Source organism: Oncorhynchus gorbuscha, linkage group LG11 (assembly GCF_021184085.1).
Source record: "Oncorhynchus gorbuscha isolate QuinsamMale2020 ecotype Even-year linkage group LG11, OgorEven_v1.0, whole genome shotgun sequence".
Lineage (NCBI taxonomy): Eukaryota > Metazoa > Chordata > Actinopteri > Salmoniformes > Salmonidae > Oncorhynchus > Oncorhynchus gorbuscha.
The window spans coordinates 76535038-76561689 of record NC_060183.1 but is presented as its reverse complement, the minus strand read 5'-3'; the positions used below and the strand labels follow the sequence as shown (position 1 = coordinate 76561689).

Genomic DNA, 26652 nt, shown 5'->3' with positions numbered 1-26652 from the left:
GCAGCGCCCTTTGTCATGTTGGCTCTATTGATTGATGACTGGTCTGTATGTGAGCAGCACCCTTTGTCATGTAGGCTCTATTGATTGATGACTGGTCTGTATGTGAGCAGCGCCCTTTGTCATGTTGGCTCTATTGATTGATGACTGGTCTGTATGTGAGCAGCACCCTTTGTCATGTAGGCTCTATTGATTGATGACTGGTCTGTATGTGAGCAGCACCCTTTGTCATGTTGGCTCTATTGATTGATGACTGGTCTGTATGTGAGCAGCACCCTTTGTCATGTAGGCTCTATTGATTGATGACTGGTCTGTATGTGAGCAGCGCCCTTTGTCATGTTGGCTCTATTGATTGATGACTGGTCTGTATGTGAGCAGCGCCCTTTGTCATGTAGGCTATATTGATTGATGACTGGTCTGTATGTGAGCAGCGCCCTTTGTCATGTTGGCTCTATTGATTGATGACTGGTCTGTATGTGAGCAGCACCCTTTGTCATGTAGGCTCTATTGATTGATGACTGGTCTGTATGTGAGCAGCACCCTTTGTCATGTTGGCTCTATTGATTGATGACTGGTCTGTATGTGAGCAGCACCCTTTGTCATGTAGGCTCTATTGATTGATGACTGGTCTGTATGTGAGCAGCGCCCTTTGTCATGTTGGCTCTATTGATTGATGACTGGTCTGTATGTGTACCCCCAGCTTAGAAGCTCCAAGGCACCTTTCATATGACTGGCCCAGTAACACTGCTCTGAAAAATGTATTGCAATTCTGCCAATGCTTTACCTTGTCCTGGGTTGTAAATGGGATTAGATTTAGTTGCATTATGCTCATGTGACAAAACATTGTCATATTAGGCTAAATATTGTCATAATAATCAGGCAGTAGGTTACAAGCATGTTCTGTGGTAACCTACGCATGTTCTTTACTTAAACATTGTGCACGAAAACAATAACAACCACTATATTTTCAATTCAAGTCCTGCTTTCACTATAGTATGACTGCTGACCGAGTTGCATAGGGTCTATAACTTTCACTATATGGTCATAGGTAACCTTCAGCCCTCAGGAGAGTAGAGTACTATCAATACCAACAACACCCTCAACTACTCTCGCTGAGTCAAATATGAGGCAAAAGACTCTTCCCTAAAGACTGCTCTAAACAGACTAAGTGGGCGCCACAAATGCCTCCATTTTGAGTAGCATGCCAGCGTCCCACAGCAGACCTTGTCAGGAGACGAAGTGTAAATAAAGGTCTCAGCTCATATGAACTGCTGACGAGTCCATCTTCACATCTGTCCTCTCCAACCTCTGCTGCGTTCACACAGCGAACGTAAAAAATATATCAAAAATGGACTGTTTTTGCAACAGCCATACAGAGACATTACAGTATTAATGTTAAATATTATATTAAAGCCCCCGCCCACCCATGTGGAGAATACTTCCTGATCATCAAGGATAGAGCTTCCTTTCTCGTGTTATACAACGCCCCCAGCATCCCTCCTCCTCCTCTGCAGCAGTAAGGGTCTCTTGTTGCATAGCTGGCAGCGTGCCACCACTGTAGCTCCAGACAGGGCGTTTGTCCCTGGCTAGATAAAACCTACCGACTGGGAGGAGGAGGAGTGGGCTACGACGATGAATGGGAGGAGGAGGAGTGGGCTACCACGATGAAACGAACAGATAGCAACAGCAGCATTCCTTTAATTAGCGCCTCCAATACACTAGCTGACATCTCAGGGAGATCCAAAATATAACTCTGTTCCTCCGTGAGTTACATTTACATCTCAATGGGAAGATTTATTTCCTTCTGCCTTGGAGATGAAAGCATGGTTGTTTGCCGTTTTGCCAGGTAACCTCTGGTAATTGAGGCTACTGGGCTGTAAGGTGAGTGGGTTAGTCAGAGTGATAAAGTGCACTGGGACCCAGTGCCTGGGCAGCTGCCATTCATCTCCCTCTTGGCCTCTCCATGACATCAAAGAGGTCTCTTTAAACAGGGTCTGTTCAGTTCTTTACATTGCCTCCATAATCCACAATAACCCTCACACACCTACCATAAGTGTTATTGCTCTTCATGGATAAAACATATTTCCTTGTTAAAGATCAACTCAAACTTGATATCTTATTTAGATTGGTCCCAGTCATAGGCAATGAGTATCAACTACAGAGCTTTTTAAATATTGCAAACTACACTACTGTCCCCTGCCTCATATTTGAAGGTCCCAGTTTGGAAAGCCGAATATACAGTTTGAGTTTCACTTTCCTTCTTCTATAATTTTGAGTGACATAACGAACACAACATCAGTTAACTACAACGCTTCAAACGGTTTCAAATGACATCCAAGTCAACAAAACAAGGCAAAAACCTCTTATCATGCAGGTATGGGATACATACAACATAATAAAAAACACAAAAACCTAAAAGTCTGTCTAAAGAACCTGAGAGGAAAACGAAGCAACAGGAAGTAGCGCTGATTGAGCATGCTCCAATCAAAAGCACAGACAGGAAGAGGAAATAGACGTACTGTAGAAACTGGCCATTACGTAGTTTTGGCAGCGATCACCAGTAAATTCATTTGGACACCTGAGAGGGAAACAAAAGAGTGACAGACAGAAGAGAGAAGAGAAGATGAGTTTACACCAGATCTACGAAAGACCCACGCGCATCGCTGGTGTTGTCAGGACCACCCATATGTCTCGCAAACATCGCCATCAGTCATGTTTGCGAAAAACATACGTACTTGAGAGAAAAGTCCCAATCAATGTCTTATACAACAGGCCTCGAATTTCAGTAAATGTTTAGCTTGTGCATCTGATTCCAGGGAGATTGAATGAATTACATTTAGCCGTGGACACAATGCCCGAATATTTGTCCCATTATCAACCTCTTTCAATAAATTTAGAAAGGCATCAGCACAGAAGCGGATGAGAATTTGAGTCAGGATCAAAGTGTGTGTGTCTCTATTAGTAATCTGTAGGCCTCTCCACTCCACATACACCTGTCCTAAACAAATCGTTGGGACGGATGGATTGGCCGTCTGGCTCTTGGAGGGACAGTGATTGGAACTTTGGAACAGGGATGAAACACCAGAGATGACACGTGTGGCTGGGTTCACTTGAATGCACATACGTTTTGGGTTTCTGACTCTCACAGGCACAGTGGCTTGACATCGATTCCCAGTGTATCCCGTTAAGCACCTGGGGGGGCAGAGAGGGAGTGAGACGCACAACACAGCACTGACACAGTACACAGATGAAACACACGCAAAAACAAATGCACGGAAACACAAATGCATGGAATCCAGGTGATGTCAACAGTTCCAATCCAGCACTTCCAATGACTTACCTGTTCATATGGTCTACTTTTGCTTATACATTTAAAATGTTGTTCATTTAGCAGACACTCTCATCCAGAGCCACTTACAGGAACAATTCAGGTTAAGTACCTTGCTCAAGGGCACAGACAGATTTTTCACCTATTCGGCTCGGGAATTGGAACCAGAGAACTGTCGGTTACTGGCCCAAAGCTCTTAACTGCTAGGCTACCTGTCACCCCCCGATATAGAGTACATTTGTGTAAAACTCAGTAGCTATAGTGCTTCAGATGTACCCTTTGTTATTACCTCAATAGTGTTAGGTTGGATGACTAAGACACCAGTAAACCACTTCAGACAGAGGCATCAATAAGACATGGGTGGCACCACCCTGTGCCTGATGTAACGTCTACCAAGTGGCGGGACATGAACAAATTAAGCCTTTCAATACAATCTAAATCACTAGTGACTTTGCTAATAAAAAAATTACAACATCCTGTCCAATGATGCGTTTTTAGAAGAAGGAAAAAAATGGCCTTTTTCTAAAACTTCTTCATTTGTAAGTTCAGTTTGTGTACTGAAGCATTTAAGTGTTGTTTTGGGGGGCGAACACTGGTTGATTCTGAACGAAGACTTTTCAGCTGGCCATCTGGTGACTGATGACAGAACAGGAGGCTGAGTAAAGCCCTGCTAAAGAAGAGATTGTGGCGTGAGATAGATAGAGAGACTCCAACAAGCCAGTCCAGCTGTGCCTCGGCTCTTCCATGGTCTCAGCAGCTGGCTGAGCAAGCACTTTCTCTCAGAAACACAGAAAAAAAGGGGCATAGAGAGGAGAGAGGGATGAGAAATAGAAGGGAACTGATAGTTGTAGCTGGTATGTATGCACATAACAGAGTTCAGTGACTGTTTTTAGGTCCAGTACTGTAAAATCTCTGAATATTGTGTGGCATGTATCCTAAATGCACTTGAATGAGAGTCCTGAATGAGCTGCAAGATAAATCAGTCTCCCCAGTGGAAATCTACACTGAACAAAAATATAAATGCAACATGTAAAGTGTTGGTTCCATGTTTCATGAGCTGAAATAAAATATCCCAGAAATGTTCCAACATACACAAAACGCTTATTTCTCTCAAATTTTGTGCACAAATGTGTTTACATCCCCGTTGGTGAGCATTTCTCAAGATAATCCATCCACGTGACAGGTGTGGCATATCAAGAAGCTGATTAAACTACATGATCATTACACAGGTGCACCTTGTGCTGGGAACAATATCAGGCCACTCTAAAATGTGCAGTTTGTCACACAACACAATTTCACAGATGTCTCCAGTTGAGGGAGTGTGCCATTGGCATGCTGACTGCAAGAATGTCCACCAGAGCTGTTGCCAGAGAATTAAATGTTCATTTCTCTACCATAAACTGCCTCAAATGTCATTTTAGAGAATTGGGCAGTACATCCAACCGGCCTCACAACCATAGACCACCTTCCCAGGACCTCAACATCCGGTTTCTTCCACCTGGACAGCTGAGGAAACTAAGTATTTCTGTCTGTAATAAAGCCCTTTTGTGGGGAAAAACAAATTCTGATTGGCTGATTGGCCTGGGCAGGGGCACAGCCTGGGTGGGGAGCCAGGCTGTGCCCCTGCCCTGTCAGGTGAAAACCATATATTATGGCCTAATGAATTTATTTCAATTGACTGATTTTCTTATATGAACTGTAACTCAGTAAAATCATTGAAATTGTTGCATGTTGCCTTAATTTCTTTGTTCGGTGTAGTTCAATAATTTTAAAAGGGAGATTTTGACAAGGCCAGCCCATGACAACAGCATCATGAGGACGTTATTAGAATTGAATGGCCATGGTCACATTCATATTAGCTATATCTATTTAATTTGCTATAAATAATGGAGGAGCGGATCAGGATATAGATCGCTGCTTCCATGATGTTCTGACCCTCCCACGCTGTGTGCCTGCTAGAGAATCCCTGCTCCGACTGTTCAGGCTTCAGCGAAATCGGGCTCCCCCGGTGACCCTGTCAGACAGGTTTTTTCCTCAGAGTTATTTCTAAGGAATTGGGGAGGAAGACAGGTTTTTTTTCTCCCCTCCCTCCAGTGATAGCGATCTGCATGGCTTACTTAAAGGATACAAAAGCCGTTGGAGACAGAAGCATATTTGTGCTTAGTCACTGAAGTATTTAAGAGGAAACTCAATCTGGCGGTGGATGGTAAGAGTCTTATGTATTGGATGGCCCAGAGCCAAAGTGTATCCTTGGCAATGTCAAGCCTTGTGTCAGGCACTTAGAAGAGCTGCAGTAATATTTCCCTCCTCCATGCATTTGCTGCTATAAGGGAAGTGGTAAAACCATGAGGTGTAATGAGTAGGGCCACAGTTGAAAGACACTATGCAGCATCACCATCTCAGCATGTCTTTTGAAAACGACTGAATGTTCTAACCACAAATGTAAAAGACGTAAAAGATCAATTGTGAGATGCTGTTGATAAAACTGATCATAGTGACTGGATAATTATGCAGAATGGGCCTCTGAATACTTGTTACGGGGCCACCCACTTTGCTGGAAGTGACGTCAGACCAGAGTACTTTTATTTATTTTACCTTTATTTAACTAGGCAAGTCAGTTAAGAACAAATTCTTATTTACAATGATGGCCTACCCCCGGGCAAACCCGGACGACGCTGGGCCAAATGTGTGCCGCCACATTTACATTACATTTACATTTAAGTCATTTAGCAGACGCTCTTATCCAGAGCGACTTACAAATTGGTGCATTCACCTTATGACATCCAGTGGAACAGCCACTTTACAATAGTGCATCTAAATCCCTATGGGACTACCAATCACATCCGGATGTGGTGCAGCCTGTGGTGCAGCAGCCTGTGATGCAGCCTGTGATGCAGCCTGATGCAGCCTACTACTTCAATGCCTTCCTGTTCAATTTGTCCAGATAATAATTTTTTTAAACCTCAGATTTCATATGAATGACGATGATGGAGAATGTGGAAAGGACTGCAGAGAGGTGGTTCTCGGATGTATGCCGTTGCCTCGCATACCGAGTGTGTACAGTGCATGTCACAAGGCCAGTGTATACTGCCCGGGATGATTCAAGGGCCGAAGCTCTGTTGGGGCCACCAAGCTCTCAGACTGACAGTCTGAGGCTGAAGGCACATGGGGGGGATAGTCGTCTAGCACTGAGAAAGCTCCCTCTGTCTCTTGTAGGCTCTATCGCTCAGATCAGGGCTGAAAAACACCCTTGAAAACAAGAGTGCTATCCTGGAGAATAAATCAATGTTAGGACACGGTTGAAGCTAACCGAAGCACAATGTCAGCCCCGGTAATGTTTAGTAAGGCACTCGACGGAAAACGTTTCAAAACGTCTCGCAACAGAAAACTGAAATGATTGGACAAGTACAAGTAGTCTTATTGGACAAGTACAAGTAGTCCCTCACGGTTTCAGTCAGTTTTGCTCCGTTTGATGCCCGATGAACATGACCAAGGTCTACGCGCACTGGTTCCAATGAGGACAAGAAAATGGAGCAGAAGATGGAAAGATCTCATAAATAAATACAACATAAATTGTGGGTTCTGAACTGGAGCGTGGCAGTCGGGCGATGACAGGAGCCCACATTAATAATGTAGACATGCAGAGGCGGCTGTGGATAAGTCCCGGGGCCTCCACCTGTTCTGCTCTCCCAGCAAAAAATTACGAGAATAACATACAGTACAAATTTTAAAAATGAGACAAAACAATCACGCTGGGCTGATTTTGTAGTTTTCATTAGGCAAATATTCAACCTAGTTTAGCGCAGAAACGTGGTCATTAAATACATTGACCATAATACATTGCAACTGTTCTTTCCACCTACGGACAGAGGCACATATACACACAGACCTTACTGTGGAAGACTGCATGAGAAAGGAATCAGCAACAACGACCAGACGGATAGATACAGTTGGTGAGGTATCTACCTGATAGATAGCGAGAGGGATAGATGTAGTAGATGAGGTAGTAAGCAAGATAATAAGTAAGATAATAAGCAGTCTTAAAAGTATCTCATCTACTTTGAAGAACTAGTAAAATTATTTAAAAATCAGCCAGCTAGCTAGCTACTACTAGCCTAGCTAAATAGGATGACTTGTTCAATGGGGAGCACAGAGAACGCTAGATGGTTGGCTGGCTGGCTGAGCAGAGATGACATGATGATTTTAAGGAATTAAAAAGAAAAGTCGTCATATAAAACCTAGTAATATAGACAATTTTAAATATTTTATTTAAGTAAAGTAGGTCATGTGAATACATAATGGACAATCACTACCATCATGGGGCTCTTATTCACGGTTTCAACCCACTGTCAGCATCAGTAAAAGGCAGGTAATAGCTAAGAGAAGCTCTAACATCATTTGAATGTTATTATTTCATAATGCATTTAATAGGGAAAAAATACGATCGAAACCGAAAACCGTTATTTGTTTTGTTAGATTATTTTTAAAAAATGTTAAAAAACTTAAAAAGCACTAAAAGCTCACACACCTCCCCCAGAATTCAGCCGACACCTCGGCTTTACTGTAAAAAGACCTGGCAACTTTCCTCCGATTTCCCGATGAAGACGAGGCAGTGTTTGATGTTGCCAGGCTCCGTTTTCCCCACAGAGCTGGTGATAGAGCTCTAAAATGAAACTTAGCGCCGCAGGGGCCTAAATGGCACCAAACTTCTGGTATCATATCAGGCATTACTTAATGCATCTTGACAACAGGATTCTCACTTCAAAAATGATATTAAATGTTATGACAGCATCTACCGTACGTTACTTTTTGCTATATAACAGTATGGTAGCGTTCTGAAGTCAGCACTTGGCAAACTTCTAGAACCATCCAACATGTGGGAGCACAGTTAATTATGAAGAAATTAGCAGCAATAAGCCATCAGGAATTGTATCAAACATCATGTCAAACATTGTCAGCATAGTATCTAGTGTGTGGTGTGGATGCTGTGTTTGTCACATTATGAGGAAGCACAGTCAGTCTGTTTAAATAGGAGGGAAAAACAGCTATACGCCATCAGGAATCCTATCAGCTAAAACTAAGTGAAACACAGACGGCATAGTATCTAGTGTGTGGTGTGGGTGCGAACGGTATCGTGTTTCATCATGCTCTACCTGCAGAGGAACTTGGTGCTGCCGGGGGTGACCTCCAGGGTGAAGCACTCCCCTCCGTTCACGCAGTAGTTCTTCTCGCTGTCGCTGCAGGCCGTCACATGACTGGAGGTCTTCACCGCAGGGGTGGTGCTGGTGACAGCTGCAGGAAAATACCAGGGGGTGATTAGTGGGAGAGAAAGGGACTTCTAGTGGACCCCTGGGGGGTGATCAGCTGACCACTAGGCTCTTAGCACAAAGCTACCATGTACCACGATTTATACCTGTGCCCATCATTACAGCAGAATAGAAAATGACTGGGAAGAGGATGAGACATAGTAAATGAAACATTGGAAGCTCACACAGACAGGATGTGCTCATTGACTACAGCCATCCTTGACAGTGAATAGATCTGCAAAAAGCTCTAGCACACAACACCTTTATAACAAAGTTATACATATGAATATGCAAATCTTTACAACAAAAAACACCTCTTTCGGTATAGTGATCACTTCAACAACTCAAATATTAATGTTCTATTCCTGAGCCCAATAGCGGGAGACAAGTCCCAAAGCAATGATGTAAGACAAACCCACTAGCATAAACTTCCTATAAAGTTGAAAAACGCAACAATAAAACAGCAGACAATAAAAGCAGCGATATAACAAACATGAATAAGACCTGAATAAATGTTATCAAGAGAAAAAGCTTACCTCAAGATTGCATTACTTTCTATCTAATTACTTTAACCCTAATTACATTCACCTGTAATTTACAAAACTTCTACAAGCATTTCAGAATGCTAATCTTATCTTCAATAAACAAGCATTGGAGTTCGAGTCCCTGAGCTCACCTGTGATGTTTCTGAAAAGTAGTGAAATGTGGCGACTCATTTCCAGTCTTCTGCCCATCGGAGCAGCTCTGACCAGTGCTGTCCCAGTAGATCAATAGGAGTTCTAAACCCTGTCTGCTGGAGGTCTCTAATGCCTCTCCCCACTACCGCTCCTCACCAGGCTGCACTGCTTTAAAGTCCATAAGCATTTTAAAGATGTCACAGAGCTCAATGACTGAGGGGTGGAATGAGTTCTCGCCTCTCGCAAAACAAATATGCAAAGCGTAATCCAGACACCTGCCAGAGCGAGATTGTGTTTGTGACAAACAGGTATTCTTCCTGCCATGGACACATACTCTCGTCATCAGCCTGACGATGAGCAGGGTAGAAAAAATATGGTAAAAAAATACAAACTCAAACATGGTCTCAGCGCCTCTCCAGCACCACAAGGGCAGAAGGAATGTGTCTTCACATACTAATTGTCTGCTTAACGACCACTTTTTCATACTGGTTAATTCCAGCCAGACGAGGTGAGCATTGCTGCACATATTTCCTCCTTTTAAAAACCCTCCCCGCCCTGATGTCTTTTCCCCATCCAATGGTAAGCAGATCGTGACCCGAATGCCAATGTGAACAGTTTAGGGCCCATTGGCTATTCCGGCGTAGTGCTGTTGCCTGTGTCTCCTTCCTGACAGACAATCGAGTTAACTCGTACATTATTATTGAGATGACGTCATGATTTCATAGGTCACAGACCCCATCAGGTAACATGTTATACCGAGAGACATTACAGTTAAATCTCTAGGGGCCACACTGCTGTCTACCAGTAAACAAATACCACTGGTTGAATAATTGACAATGCAACATATTTCTTATCTTCCCCAGATCAAATGACTTGCTATGCCACAATGAAGTCTACTGCATGCAGCAATAGGAGCAGAACATCAATCAAGGGTCTGAAACCTCCCGTTCATTGTAAAAGAAAGGAATACATGCTCCGCTCTGCATACAGATATATTAGCTACAGTCTATGACAAATCTCCTCACAGAGATGATGCAATTACATTAGGGATGAAATAAGCCACAAAAAATATAAAAAATAGGACACTTAACATTCAAGTAGGCAAGTCTACTAAAACAATAAGTGCATAAATGTTGATAGAATTTGCCTTATTACCCTTCATTAATGCAAACCATTCCAACAATATGACCCTCAGAAAACATTTACTTTTTTTAACCCACCAACTTTCAGGGGCCAAACCGTGGGGCAGTTTCTAATTGAAGATTTGAAGCATTTTCAGCACTGCAACTACAAGATAGACAACTTGGCCTACCTACGATTCCTCAGTTAGATATGAGTCATTTCCCAGTCTGAGGGGAAAACAATCTGATTCCCCATTATTGACCCTTTCAGCTTTTATTTGGGACCTTTCAAAATGTCACCCAGCTATCGATACAAACCCCATTACTTCCAGTGATTTAATCAGCAAAAAAAGTCTGCATTGTTATCTAAAATGCATCAGAACATATCGAATACAACGGTAAATATTCAGTACAAATCAGTCACCAGTAACCACACTCCTTACTTGCAGAGGCTTAATCCAGTGTCAAAACGGGGAGAAACAGGGTATGAAATATTGTTCATATTGCAGCAGAGGCTTAATGAGAGAAGAGGGCGGTAGAGGCTATTTTTAACAAGGGGTATTTAGTTACAATGCTGGAGGGCTGAAGCTGCATGTTTTTTCCCCATCGTGTCTGATGGAAGCAGGCAGTGGAGGAGATCGATTCAGTTCCATTTCATTTTTATTTATTTTTGCTGGTGAATAAGAAACCCAAAACCGGGAAGCAGAGACACATAACGGTATAGAGCCAACGGCAAGCTAGTGGTGGATTTTTGCCGACCAAGCAGTCCACTGCGGCGGACATTGTCTGAGAGGGCAGTTTCCCCTAAGTGTGATCAAGGACAGACCATAATGCATTGCGCCAGTGGACCTCTGTCTCATCACCTCAGGGACGACACCAGAGGTTAGAACTCGGTCACCTCAGACACAGAGAACATAGTGCCACACTACTCTTGCCTACTACACTGTGACAGCACACTATGTAAGACTGTGCTCGGATCATTTGAAAACACTGAACATGAGCTATAACATCACGCAACACTTAAAATCAGCTGTAACATACAGTATGTAACAGATCATAATTTTACACATACACAAACTGGGCCCAAAATTAAGATTAATCGTGTAGGCTGTTTTGTCATGTTGATGAGAGCATCCCAACAGCTTCATGGATCATAGTTTGACAAGAGAGCTGGGCGATATGGACAAAAATCCATATCCCGATAAATTGACTAAATTATCACGATACGTTTACAACATTAATGTGCACCACAGTTATTTTTTTATATGACCCTTAAAACTACTACTACTGGTTTGATGGTTGTAACTACCAAATTGTCCCATTAACAAAATCACCCATATTAGCAAACTTACTTCATTTCAAAACGTCACATAAACTCTACTGAAGGCTATTTATCGTAGTGAAGGATATCTGCAAATGTCCACGATAAGTGGTCAGTATGGTCGGTGTCAATAATTTAGGGTTGATCGTCCCAGCTCTAGTGTTGAGTAAATAGAAGTACAGAGCAGAGTACAACTGGAAATAGATGTTTAACTACAATGGTGCAGGAACATGTAGTATATAGTTGAAATCAAGGCTGGGTTTTAGACATTTTAAAAAAGTTTTAAATTAAAATCGTCAAAAATAAACAAAATTGGCTTCTTAACAAAGAGCAATTTCTCAAATAAGAATTTAGCTAGGACTGTCTGGGAGTGGTCTGAGTGGGGAAACTGAAAACCAGCTGTCATTGGCAGAGGGGTTTGGAACTCTTTCTTATTGGTCTATTAACTAATTCACCGCACGGTGATGTCACCGTGAAGATCAAAACTCCCTCACACCAAAACAGGCTGACATTTCAGGTGGTCTTTTCAACCAGCTCTTACATTAAAAGGCATTATCATAATTTTCACATGACTATCACAACCTCAGTGTGGAAATATATTTAAAACACAGAGAATCACGTTTTTGATTGCACTGGGCCTTTAAGAAACCTTAAAACGTTAAGACCAATACTTTATGAAAATAACTTATTCTCTCATGGAAATGGATTTTCAGCTAGAAGGCTGAAAGAGCAAAATCTTAAAGAAACAATCTTGTTTCCACATTAATGGCGTTACTAAATTGGTTGAAATCAATATTCTATAAATGTTTCTGCTGTCAAGGATGCTTCCTTTTGCATAGATTGATCATTATGTCTGCCCCGAGTATGGCTGCAAAATTATTACCATCAACTGATATCTATGCTGCCATTTAATACAACAACCACCCCCATTACCATCAACTGATCTCCATGCTGCCATTTAATACAACAACCACCACCATTACCATCAACTGATATCTATGCTGCCATTTAATACAACAACCACCACCATTACCATCAACTGATCTCCATGCTGCCATTTAATACAACAACCACCCCCATTACCATCATTATCCATCAACATTACCATATCTCCATGCTGCCATTTAATACAACAACCACCCCCATTACCATCAACTGATATCTATGCTGCCATTTAATACAACAACCACCCCCATTACCATCAACTGATCTCCATGCTGCCATTTAATACAACAACCATCCCCATTACCATCAACTGATCTCCATGCTGCCATTTAATACAACAACCACCACCATTACCATCAACTGATATCTATGCTGCCATTTAATACAACAACCACCCCCATTACCATCAACTGATCTCCATGCTGCCATTTAATACAACAACCACCACCATTACCATCAACTGATATCTATGCTGCCATTTAATACAACAACCACCCCCATTACCATCAACTGATATCTATGCTGCCATTTAATACAACAACCACCCCCATTACCATCAACTGATCTCCATGCTGCCATTTAATACAACAACCACCACCATTACCATCAACTGATCTCCATGCTGCCATTTAATACAACAACCACCCCCATTACCATCAACTGATCTCCATGCTGCCATTTAATACAACAACCACCACCATTACCATCAACTCAATCTCTATGCGTCTATTTCTTATCAAAAGAATGTTGGATTATCAAGAGACTCTTAATGATCTGAACGATGAAGCCATATCTTCTCTGCAAATGTTAGGACAGATTTATTAAAACATAGTGCTAGACTCCCTCCCAATGCCAGACAGACGTTTCAACAAATGGTGAGCAGAGGGTTTCTTGCAGCTTTTGGCTAACGACTGGGATCATTAATCAAACAAAGTAAGGGGTGCTGACAAAGGCTGAGTCCCAAAAGGCACCCTATTCCCTACATAGTTCAATACTTTGACCAGGGATCTGTATAGGGAATAGGGTGAAATAACGTGACATATATAACAAAGTGTGACTGGCCATTATGGAACGGACAGAGCTATGGCATCAAACTTTTAATGAGGATGTTTTCACAACGCTAAATAATAAAAAAATATATGCCATTTAGCGGACGCTTTTATCCAAAGCGACTTACAGTCATGTGTGCATACATTCTACGTATGGGTGGTCCCGGGAATCGAACCCACTACCCTGGCGTTACAAGCACCATGCTCTACCAACTGAGCTACAGAAGGACCCACGCTTGGTTGAGTGTCCAGTTAAAAAAAAAAAAAAAGTATAATCTGGAAAGACACGGCCTGACTCGTCGACACTAACAACAATGTTGGTGTGGTAATCATCACTGATCCATTAGGGTTTGTTTTAACGGAATGCTTTGGGAGGGAACACACACACAACCCTGTCACTGTTTGTGCAGCAAGACCACCCTCTCCTCTGCTGGACCAGTCCCATGTGTGCATCTGGTGAGGACAGATGACCAGCAGGCTAGGTGTGCCTCTCTGTGTGTGTTTGGCAGTGTGTGCATCTGGTGAGGACAGATGACCAGCAGGCTAGGTGTGCCTCTCTGTGTGTGTTTGGCAGTGTGTGCATCTGGTGAGGACAGATGACCAGCAGGCTAGGTGTGCCTCTCTGTGTGTGTTTGGCAGTGTGTGCATCTGGTGAGGACAGATGACCAGCAGGCTAGGTGTGCCTCTCTGTGTGTGTTTAGCAGTGTGTGCATCTGGTGAGGACAGATGACCAGCAGGCTAGGTGTGCCTCTCTGTGTGTGTTTGGCAGTGTGTGCATCTGGTGAGCACAGATGACCAGCAGGCTAGGTGTGCCTCTCTGTGTGTGTTTGGCAGTGTGTGCATCTGGTGAGGACAGATGACCAGCAGGCTAGGTGTGCCTCTCTGTGTGTGTTTGGCAGTGTGTGCATCTGGTGAGGACAGATGCCAGCAGGCTAGGTGTGCCTCTGTGTGTGTGTCGTCAGATGATTAATATCACCACAGCTAGGCCCATGTCTACAGGGGAGGGAAACTGACGTTGGCTGACGTGGGACTACACAACGATGACGGATGGTACTATAACAAATTAAACATCATGGTGATGTGGTCCCATGTGGTTCAACTGGTAGAGCATGGCACTTTCAAAATGTCAGGATCGTGGGTTTGATTCCTGCTGGGGCCACACATACAAAAATGTACCCACTCCTTACTGTGCTTTGGATACAATAATGTTCTAAATTGCATATAAAATGGGGCGGGGGGGTAGACTCACATCCTTATAAGGAAATGTTTCCTGTCAGAGATGGAGCCTTGAGGCAAATATCTTCCAGTTCAATAAATTGCTTCTAAGCGTGGAGTTTAAAACGCTGGGCTGGCTTGCATTGTTAATGCAGCCTGTAGCTGTAAATTGCAGTCACTTGAAATTCCAGTCAGAAAAAAAACACACACCCAGAAGCAGGATTCTGATTAAACTAAAAATACTGTTTTCTGAGTTCATTTACACCCATTCTTTTAATTTCACACCATAACTAATGATGGTGAAAGGAAAAGGGATTGGATAGCCATTTCAATGGCTGTTGACAGACTGCTACAGACCCCCCAATGTCTGTTTAGCTTATACAATATTTATATAGTATTTGTCCTGTTACCCACTTGTACAAGTGTAACAGTATAAATTTAGACCGTCCCCTCACCCATACACGGGCGCGAACCAGGGACCCTCTGCACACATTAACAACAGTCACCCACGAAGCATCGTTACCCATCGCTCCACAAAAGCTACGGGGGAACCACTACTTCAAGGTCTCAGAGCAAGTGACGTCACCGATTGAAACGCTACTTAGCGAGCACCACCGCTAACTAGCTAGCCGTTTCACATCCGTTACACAAGTATGGACTTGAAATTCGTTTTTTGCATATCCCCACCCCTGGAGCAAATGGTGTTAAGTGCCTTGGTCAAGGGCACAGCAACAGATTGTTCACCTCGTCACCTCCGGGATTCAAACCACTGACCTTTTAAATTAGTGGACCAACGCTCTAACCTCAAGGCTACGTGCTGTTCTTTGGTGGCAGATATAATTAATTACACAAGTACATGTGAAGACATAACAATAAGTACATGTACACTGTGTAAGTGATGAATATTCATCATAATCCTCCCAACTAAACATTCTAGAAACAAACCCCATGTTCCCTATATATTTTTAAATGGCTCCTTAAAGTGAAATTATCAGGCTCGAGGAGAGTATTATGTTATAAACATTTCATCGAGCCAATCGTTAGCTACAACATACAGAAAACTTGTGACATGCTTGTAGAGTATCCTATCCACAAACCACATCCCTTGGGTATCTGAGCACCAAATGACCTGCTTATCTGCTCTGTTAGAGAGGAAGCCCATTGTCTCAGACCACGTCCTGTGTGTGTGTGAGACTACTCCTGGCTATTAGGGTCTCCGTGCTTGGGGCTACTCCTGGCTATAGGTTAGCAGTTATAGCGTCTGATTTAATTAGCAGTGTCACCTGATTGGCTAATTACTCTCATGCGGTCTTCTGTTTATTTCCTGTCAGGGTTTTGTGTACAATGATGAGGAGCCTCATCATATATTACAGCTGTTGACAAGGAATTGGTTTGCGTTCTCCCACACCTGAGAGACTTTGTACAGGCAACTACAAATGTATGTTCTGATGAGAACAAACGCCAACAGCCACTCCATAGACATCACTTGGAATGCAACAGACTGCTATTTTTGTCAATGCTCTAGCTCCTCCTCCGACAACAACCTCATCTCAGGTCTATGAACCCTGCACGTGCTGCGGATGGATGCCTTGGCAACAGCGCAGCAGTCCTCCCAGCCAGTGTGTGGAGGCCTCCGGGGCTGCTCTTCTACCAGCAAGCTGTTGAGTCATTAGGGAGACCGGCCAACCTGATTGCTCTCTTTATTCTGGCCCCGGGGCCTCCACACAGCGCTGCTTCCTGTTTAAACATACTGAGGCCTCCCTGACTTGACAGATTTGAACAAAAGGATGGCTCTGAAAAACCAACGGGAGTCTACAGAGTCAGCTGGGGACGAGCTCAGAGGAAGGCATTGGGAAGAGGAGCAGTTTGATGGTTATTCAGCTTGGGGGTTTTGTATGCCCTGTATCGTCTAGACTCAGCAACGGATATAAATGGAAGAAAGGCTGTGAAGGATGACAAATCGACATAACTGAAAATTTACATTTTACAACTAGATTTCAGGTTTTTCACAAATCCCAGGTGAACAATTCCCAGAATAATTCAGGAATAAGTAGAAAGGGCATCATCCAACTGGGAAAATAAATTGTTCAATCGTAGATGGGAGTGACCGAACCTGAAACGGTCAAGGATTAAGTGGATCGCTTTGCTCTACCGTGTATCCTTAAATCCCCCCATGACTATGCCCTTTGTAAAACCATGCATTTGGGCACTTCCAAAGCCCTGAGAGCCAGAGACACTTTCAATATACTTGTATGATAATTAGGGACTACAGTAGCTGAGCCAAGAGGGATAGTATTGCAAGGGTATTGATCTGCCTTAAAATATTCCTGTCAATGATTAAGTGGCCACCTTTGCAGTAGTAATTAATTAACCCTGGCTACAAAGTAAAAACTGCCCATTACAGGAAGATCTTTAATGGTCTTTAAATGCTAATCCATATTGTCATTGAGCAAACTTGTCTCAAGGCTGAAGGGAAATCTTAAAATATGGCTGGCCACTTACATCCTTCATATATATCAATTCAATTTAAGGGCTTTATTGGCATGGGAAACATGTTTACATTGCCAAAGCAAGTGAAATAGATAATAAACAAAAAAAAATATTGTAAATATTACACATAGAAAAGTTTCAAAAGAATGAAGACATTCCACATGTCATTATGTATATATATAGTGTTGTAATCTCTGCTTGTAGGCAGACTGAAACTAACATCCTGGGTTCAATGGACATGCTAACCTTGACCTTGTGGGACTTTTTGAATGAATCGCTGTGAATCATGCATGGGCTAGAGAGGTTGTCCAGGTCCACTATTGTTGCATGATGATGATGTCAGGACTCTAGCCTCTCCCGCTCCAAAACTTGCATTAACATGCCCATCACCAAAAATGTTAAGAACATTTTGTGAACACATGTTGTGGATATGGCAACCAATCTCATCACTCTTTGCCATCTCTAGATTAGGTTGAAATCCCGCTTGATCTACAGGCCTGACTAAACTGGATGAGTTGACTGTCTGACTGACACCCACTGTCTGTCCCTGTCCTCCATCCTCCTCTGGTCCACAGTCAGACTGACACCCACTGTCCGTCCCTGTCCTCCATCCCCTGAGGCCTGAGATGGATTAGACGAGGGTCATGTGGCATCAGGGGTCATTATGGCAATACTGAAACCGGAGTAAGAGGATTTCACGGAAATGAATGGTCTATGGTCACAGACCTAGCTTATCATGATGATGATGCTTTACTCTTATTGAACCAATTAAGTTGATTGAGAGCACATTCTCATTTACAGCAAATTGGGAAGAGTTGCATTGGGGACGTTAGGTGCTGAATGAGCTGATCTGAAGCCAAGAATTGCTGCACTAATAAAGTTGTCAATTTTTATTTTATTTTTTAAATAGTTTGTTTCATGGAGCTTTGATTTTAATGATGAACTTTTCCAGCACTTACTTTCAGATGAAAAACAACAAGGTAATGGAGGCTGAACCATGAGGGGATTGTGTTAATGGAGTGACAGGGATCTTCATTTAAGAGGCTGTGCTTGATGAAAGTGATTCAGACAATCAGAATGTACTTTTTGTGCGTGGGCCCCTGAACATATACAGATTTAAAATCAAGTGAGTGATGCACACGGAGGAAGAAAACATGAGTAATAATATATATATCTCTGTACCTTTTGATTGAGGATTGCTGGGCGTGCAGCACTAAAACTAGGAACGGCATCTGTTCACGATTCTTCCACTTAAAGATGCACTACACAGAAATCACTCCGCCATTTCCAGGTTACTAAAATGCTAATATTTTGCCTAATTTCAGTTTATGTGACAAAACAAGCAAGCATAGTGTAGAGAATCATTGTACCATCTAAAGCGCTGTGAAATATATTTCCATAACCAAAAACATTGTATTTTTCAGCTGTTTGAAGCTAGTGTACAAAACCGAAAGTAAAAGACTCGAAAATGAAACATAAGAACGGGAGGCATAGAAATAGCGTATAAAGAATATATCTACCGCTTCCTAAGACTGGCTTTCGATGAGAACGACAGATCTATAACACACATTTCTATGTGAATTTTGGTCGGGTCGCCCAGAAATAATGCAGCTTTAAGATCTAAAAACACCATGACCTGAGGGTACATATTCCTTCTTATCACAAAACTGAAAAGAAACATGAATCATAATTCTCCCTGAAAAATTCAAAGCCATATCCATACATTAATTTCTTGTGGTCAGGTCAACGGTTACTCGTTGGCTTTGTACATCTTCCTTGCACATTCATAACAGCAACAGAATGAAGCATATGGATACAATGTTAAAACAGAACCTGACTAATTTATTGAAAAATAGTGAAGTCCACTATGGAGGATGATGGAGTGCTTTTATCAACAAGTGCCCTTGTTACATCCTTATGTTGTTTTTTAAAAACTATTTATTTCACCAGGTAAGTTGACTGAGAACACATTCTCATTTACAGCAACAACCTGGGGAATAGTTACAGGGGAGAGGAGGGGGGAATCATGTAGAATTATACCATACAGGCCTGGGAGAATTCAGATTGCCTCAGTTTCTAACGACACATTATCCTTTACATTAGGCAGTGTACCAAAAATAACAAGATTACCATTTCAAGGGCATGCAATTGCAGCATAAATGCACAAAATGCCCTCTCCCGCTTTAATGTATAAACATGTAGTGTAAGAAATGACTAACGACACACAAATAATTGTGCTGCCCATGTTCTGTGTCAACCCCCGCAAGAAAGCAAATCCAGGAGATGTTCATAGCTGTGTGGCTGAGTCTAATGTCCTCATGTCAATGGGCTACTGTGAACATCCACAGAAAGGCAATAAAACGGACCCATGACCATGGACAAATGCTAATGCCAAACCGCTAACCGTGGCTCAACATCAGATGGAGTTTTGTACCAGACAATAAACCTGAGTGACCGTTATCGTTACCACACCAGGGCTATGCCAACATTAAGCCCAACTCCACATATCTACCATGCACAAGGACAATGTTCAGAACAGTTTATCATTACCACACCAGGGCTATGCCAACATTAAGCCCAACTCCACATATCTACCACGCACAAGGAGAATGTTCAGAACAGTTTTGTCACTGACAAGTGAGAGAGGTCATTTCTCTCAAGGTCACGGCGGTCACGTTTCAGGAAGGACAACAAAGCAAAGACAAGCGAGTGTAATCCCTGATGGTCAAATGTCAATTCTAAAGTACTTTAACCTCCATGAGATTCCCTAGAAGATCACTGTGGTGGCGTATATAACTATACAAAGGTTTGAAACATACCAAGGGTTAAAACAAGGCATCATTCACCTAAAGCTCATCAAGCTTTACAGACACCGCCTTTGTCCATGACCCATGAAAAGGTTTTTCCTCCACTGACGTCAAGCCTGTGTCATCCCTGACTTCACACTGCTGGTGGTTGGTTACCTGGGTATTGGTTATTCACGTTGGCCTCACTGGGGCTGTTCATCTATTTCAAAACACCTATTGTACAACCACACATATACTGTATAGACTTGGGCGATATACCGTATATACTGGACGGTATGATTTTCAATACTGTTTAGGGGGGAAGGGGTGCGCCACTCCTTATTGTTATAGCGTTAAGTATAACTATATAAGATGTCTAATTAAATCCAGCTCAGCACTCCAGCAATGCTAACTTGCTAGCTAAGTGGCTAGATGTCAAGATCAAGCTTCTTGGTTACAGCAGAGACATGGATTGTGTGCCATTCAGAGAGCGAATGGGCAAGACAAAAGTGCCTTTGAACGGGGTATGGTAGTAGGCGTCAGGCTCGGTTTGTGTAAAGAACTACAACGCTGCTGGATTTAAAAAAATGCTCAACAGTTTCCCGTGTTTATCAACAATAGTCCACCACCCAAAGGACATCCAGCCAACCTGACAACTGTGGGAAGCAATAGAGTCAACATGGGTCAGCATCCCTGTGGAATGCTTTCAACACCTTGCAGAGTCCATGGCCCAACGAATTGAGGCTGTTGAGGGAAAAAGAGGGGGGTGCAACTCAATATTAGGAAGGTGTTCCTAATGTTTTGTACACTCAGTGTATGTCTAAACCAATAATAATTTATTTTCCATTAGCACCCAGGTTTAGCCCTCCTGAATCAGTGTTGTCTGCCAAACAAGGAAGGAATAGCATTTTTATTTTTATTCATTAGCCTAATAATAGATTGCGTGTGCATCATGTCTGCATCCAACAATGCAATGAATCAAAATTAAAACCTGTGACTTGCTATCATCCGTCTCTAAACATAGAATCCATAGTCTTTACTTTATTCGATTTAATTGACAGAAACTGATTAAACATGTGGAGGCAAATCAGATTTGTCAGGCAGAAATGATAAAAGTAATTGGCATGAAATTATACGAGTCCGGCTTGCATTATACGAGTATGCCTGCATCATTCAACTGAGTGACACTTAATTTGATTCTTAAAACTCCGGTCCGTACACCACATCGTGTCTTCAAGAATTTCCTTGAGGCATTTTTGTGTTCACAGGCAACTTCTGACTCATTAATATGCTATATAATGAATCCACACTTCAAAATAAGAAGGTTAAGGAGTTAACAGATAAAAAGAAAATGCCCGACTGTAAAGGAAAGAGAATAACGAGCCCGTGCTCCAGAGGAGTCTTCAGACGGTCAACAATGGCACCGGAGAGACTTAATATCCCTGTCTTCTCCACAGGTGTTGTGGGCACTGAGGCAACTCGTATGGGGAATTAGCACAAACCTCATCAACAAGGTGGGAAGACTAGGGATCACACACGGCACAGTACTAAACCTTGGACAGTTTGTCCTCCTCTGTCTGCACGGCTATCCTGCCCCCACAAATAAGGACAAGCCAACCGTTACGGTGAGCAGGGGGCTATTACACAGAAAGGGCCTGTCATAAAACTCCACTCACCGTTGCGTCAGAATTCGGCGTTGTAACATCACGGCGTCTCAACAGGTTCCGCCAAGCATAGCTAATGATAGTTTCCATTTTACGCCTTGAATCCGTGAGTCTTTCAGACAAACAGACTGAGTGATTCATCCACTCAGCTTTTCTGACAAGGGTATAGATGAGAGAGAGACTGATGGAGTTTAGCTCTATAATAAACTACCCTAGTGGTTTTACCGTCTCACTATAATCACCGATAATGTTACTCATGGTATTTATTGGCATTTTAATGTCTTATTTTTTATGGTGGCTCTGCAACGGATGCAAACTCGTCGATATTTTGGCATCTTTTTGTCAGAGTGCATTTCATACAGGCCCCAGTGAGACACATTGTTACAGTAGCATAGTCTAAATCATTAGCTGGGCGTTTTATGATTGCCAAAACACTTCAGTAGTATGTGGAGTAACAGCACTGCAGTCATGTGAAAACTGCATCAATGTACGGGGATGTGCAAGGAGACTATGGTGGGAAAGGACATGTTCACTTTGGCATAAGAGGCAATAATGAAAATGACATGATACATTGGGCTGTTGGCCATAGTCCAATACGACAAAATGGCTTGAGAATGAAACTGGGCTAAACAACGTGTGGCCATCGGTCTTCGTGACAGGGCCACACCCAGTGGAGCCACTACGGTCAGATCCCAGAGGACAGTCTGGCACGAGAAGGGATCCAAACCAGATTGCTTACGGTTGCATTCCACACCTGAGCCATTTGTCTCTTACTGGCAACATTGAAGGTGGAAATACAAGTACTATAGTCTGAAACCAAGTTTATGACAAAGGTACAATGGAGGTTTTACATGGTCTTTTTGCTGACATATCACAGTAGCTGATCGATCCTATTTCTTATGGTCATGGATTTGGTGACAATCAGAAGTCCTTCAGAAGCTATGTTATCGAGTACATTTGGAGACCATTGACTCGAGATGCCCATCCAAGCCCTTGTCTTACCATTGGTTCATGTAGTGCTAAATAGGTGAGATAAATCACAAGGTCTGGGTACGGACCTGAAATGTATTCCCATTTAATTAGCTTGAACAGAAAAAAGGGCCTTGGGGAAAGCCCACAATCTAATATTTACAGTTGCATGACAGCTGAACCCCCAAAAATATCCAGTCGGGAGAACTTTTCACAGATTTGTCCCAAATTCAATACGTCTTCCTGCCAGACACAGTTGGTTTCTATGTAGACAGTTGGTTTTAAACCCTCTACTAGCTGATCTATGTATTAATAATTTAGGGTAGACACCGCATGAGATTTTCACAACACCTCTGAGCAACATCCAGAGAGCCTTTTCTATCCGTCAGCTAAAAAGGCACTCAGGTTGAGGATGGGGATTTCTGGTATTACCTCAGGTTCAGCGTAGAGGCCAACCAGATGGGACATCATTAGGTAATGGACGTTGTTTGATAAACAGCACAACGGATGCACTTTCATCAGCAATTAAGTATTAAATCACGGAAAGGAACCAACGTTGTAAGTTCTTTGATCTCAAAAAATGAATGTACACTTTTTCGGAAGTAGAATTTTTCATTCCGAAGTGGGAGGAGCTTATTTGATTTGCAGCGACGTCATCCGAACCGGAGAGTTCCTAAATGGACAGACACAGGAGAGGTGAGGCATTTCAATGAGGAGGACTTGGAAGAGAGACTGTTTTAGTACTTGCTGAGTCACTTAATGGGGACGAAGGAACGCACAGAGAGAGCCATTACAGTCATCCATTTTGAATGGAAAATGGCGGCAGTACCTTCATTGATGGCAAAACTGGCCAGCTGTCACGTCATTTTAGCCTAATTAAATTAGATGCTGTCGCCTCAGATGGCCTTTCGCCATAATAATAATTAATTCATTAACCCCTTAACCCCATTCAAATGCTCCCTCTCGCTACCTGGTTGTATACTGGACCAGCAAACACAATGCTCAACACCCTCGTAAAAAGACAGAGGGCTATTTGTGTACGTTTGACTGTTTATAAAAGATCAAATAAAATAAAGAATAAAATACAAAAGAGAGGGCTATTAAATGGATAAAAGCAAACTGATTAAAGACCTTGTTGGTTTACATTGACTCAATCTGCTTGTTGGCTATTATACCAAATTTCATAGTCAGTCAAAGGAATCACTGCATTTTCTCGGCATGCCAATTTGCATTGGTCGAAAGCACACTGCTGTCTGCACAGTGGCAGGAGAATTTATTCACACTTAAGACATGGTAGAATGTGTCACACCTTCAGCTTGTGATGTCATGGAGGCTTCCGGCCGAAGGGACAGAGGGATTGTGTCAGTGGCAACATGCATCTCTCTCTAATGCATTCCCATGGCATCCCACAAGACAATATACATCCTGGCCATGACATCTAATTAGCTCTGCAGATGGGGCTTGGTGGCGGTGAGAATGACTGCTGCAAGACCACACATACAAAGCAGGCCTTTATAGGCCACGGAAAGAGAGAGCTGCTGGCCCCTGAGGAGAGGGGGATGAGCTATTGTCAGGCCACTGCAAGATCTTTCAAAAGATGATCTACACCAAAACCTTGTCCCTGCATGCCATACGAGCCAGTGGTCTTCCTCTGGGAAATAATATCAGCGTTTTGCATGTCATTTAAAATCAGTCACCACAGTGCAGAGCCACTGATTAGCATGTTAACAAACATCTCCATCTCCCATTGTTGAGGAATAAATAAAGAGGCTCTCGTGGAGATCCACCAATAGACTGCAAGAGGATTTCCGCTAAATGTGTCAGAGTAATATTCTTGATAGTGTCCTACTTCATTATAAATCTCTGAGGAGTGGAGAAATGAGACAACTTTACATATTGTATATATATAATTGAATGAAAACAGAATAAATGGTATATTTCTGGCATAAGATAGTCCAGTAATTTGAGAACCCCTGCAGATAGTCAGCCTCACAGTCAACTATAAAATATGATAAAAGTTTCCTTTGGTTGATTATTCCAATTATGTTAATTATACACAATGCATAGTTTATTTTTGTATTTATTTAACTAGGCAAGTCAGTTAAGAACAAATTCTTATTTATAATGACGGCCTACCGGGGGGCCATGGGTTTACCTGCCTTGTTCAGGGGCAGAATGACCGATTTTTACCTTGCCGGCTCAGGGATTCGATCCAGCAACCTTTCGGTTACTGGCTGGCACAACGCTCTAACCGCTAGGCTACCGGCTGGCACAACGCTCTAACCGCTAGGCTACCTGCTGGCACAACGCTCTAACCGCTAGGCTACCGGCTGGCACAACGCTCTAACCGCTAGGCTACCTGCTGGCACAACGCTCTAACCGCTAGCACAAAGCTCTAACCGCTAGGCTACCTGCTGGCACAACGGTCTAACCGCTAGGCTACCTGCTGGCACAACGCTCTAACCGCTAGGCTACCTGCTGGCACAACGCTCTAACCGCTAGGCTACCTGCTGGCACAACGCTCTAACCGCTAGGCTACCTGCTGGCACAACGCTCTAACCGCTAGGCTACCGGCTGGCACAACGCTCTAACCGCTAGGCTACCTGCTGGCACAACGCTCTAACCGCTAGCACAAAGCTCTAACCGCTAGGCTACCTGCTGGCACAACGCTCTAACCGCTAGGCTACCTGCTGGCACAACGCTCTAACCGCTAGGCTACCTGCTGGCACAACGCTCTAACCGCTAGGCTACCTGCTGGCACAACGCTCTAACCGCTAGGCTACCTGCTGGCACAACGCTCTAACCGCTAGGCTACCTGCTGGCACAACGCTCTAACCGCTAGGCTACCTGCTGGCACAACGCTCTAACCGCTAGGCTACCTGCTGGCACAACGCTCTAACCGCTAGGCTACCTGCTGGCACAACGCTCTAACCGCTAGGCTACCTGCTGGCACAACGCTCTAACCGCTAGGCTACCTGCTGGCACAACGCTCTAACCGCTAGGCTACCTGCTGGCACAACGCTCTAACCGCTAGGCTACCTGCTGGCACAACGCTCTAACCGCTAGGCTACCTGCTGGCACAACGCTCTAACCGCTAGGCTACCTGCTGGCACAACGCTCTAACCGCTAGGCTACCTGCTGGGCTAGGCTACCTGCTGGCACAACGCTCTAACCGCTAGGCTACCTGCTGGCACAACGCTCTAACCGCTAGGCTACCTGCTGGCACAACGCTCTAACCGCTAGGCTACCTGCTGGTTACTGGCACAACGCTCTAACCACTAGGCTACCTGCTGGTTACTGGCACAACGCTCTAACCACTAGGCTACCTGCTGGTTACTGGCACAACGCTCTAACCACTAGGCTACCTGCTGGTTACTGGCACAACGCTCTAACCACTAGGCTACCTGCTGGTTACTGGCACAACGCTCTAACCACTAGGCTACCTGCTGCCCCACTGCCGCGCAACTGTGGATATGTCTTGAGATGAGTATCCAAGCTGATAAAGAGGGACTTTAATTTTCACCCAAAAAATGCCATTACGTCCATGTGAGTCACCCAACGATAAGAGCACAGTAAAGCAGAGAGTGGAGAGCAACGTGGAGAGGGCCGGCTGAAGGAAACATTGACGGAACTTATCTAAGATCATTTATTCAAAAACATCAGAGAAGAGAAAACGGCAGAAATATAAGACTTTATTCTGTTTTCAGTAACTTTTATGAATACAATAAGTTCTCATTTTCCTACTCCTCCTCAGCACTTTATAATTTAAGTAGAACACTCATCC

General features: G+C 43.2%; 1 protein-coding gene across 9 annotated transcripts in view; it reads right to left on the bottom strand.

Annotated features, from left to right (window-relative positions):
- Positions 1 to 26652, bottom strand: part of nrg1 (neuregulin 1) — a 180252-nt gene that overhangs the window by 13827 nt on the left and 139773 nt on the right. For 5 of the 9 annotated variants that reach the window (XM_046290526.1, XM_046290527.1, XM_046290530.1 and 2 more), the window contains 2 exons: positions 8479 to 8617; positions 2517 to 2575 (listed from right to left, as the gene is read on the bottom strand). In XM_046290526.1, coding sequence (XP_046146482.1) covers positions 2517 to 2575; positions 8479 to 8617 — 198 coding nt within the window. Of the gene's footprint in view, positions 1 to 2516; positions 2576 to 3121; positions 3190 to 8478; positions 8618 to 26652 lie in introns of all 9 variants that reach the window. The other 4 variants (XM_046290528.1, XM_046290529.1, XM_046290532.1 and 1 more) reach the window with 2 other exon arrangements.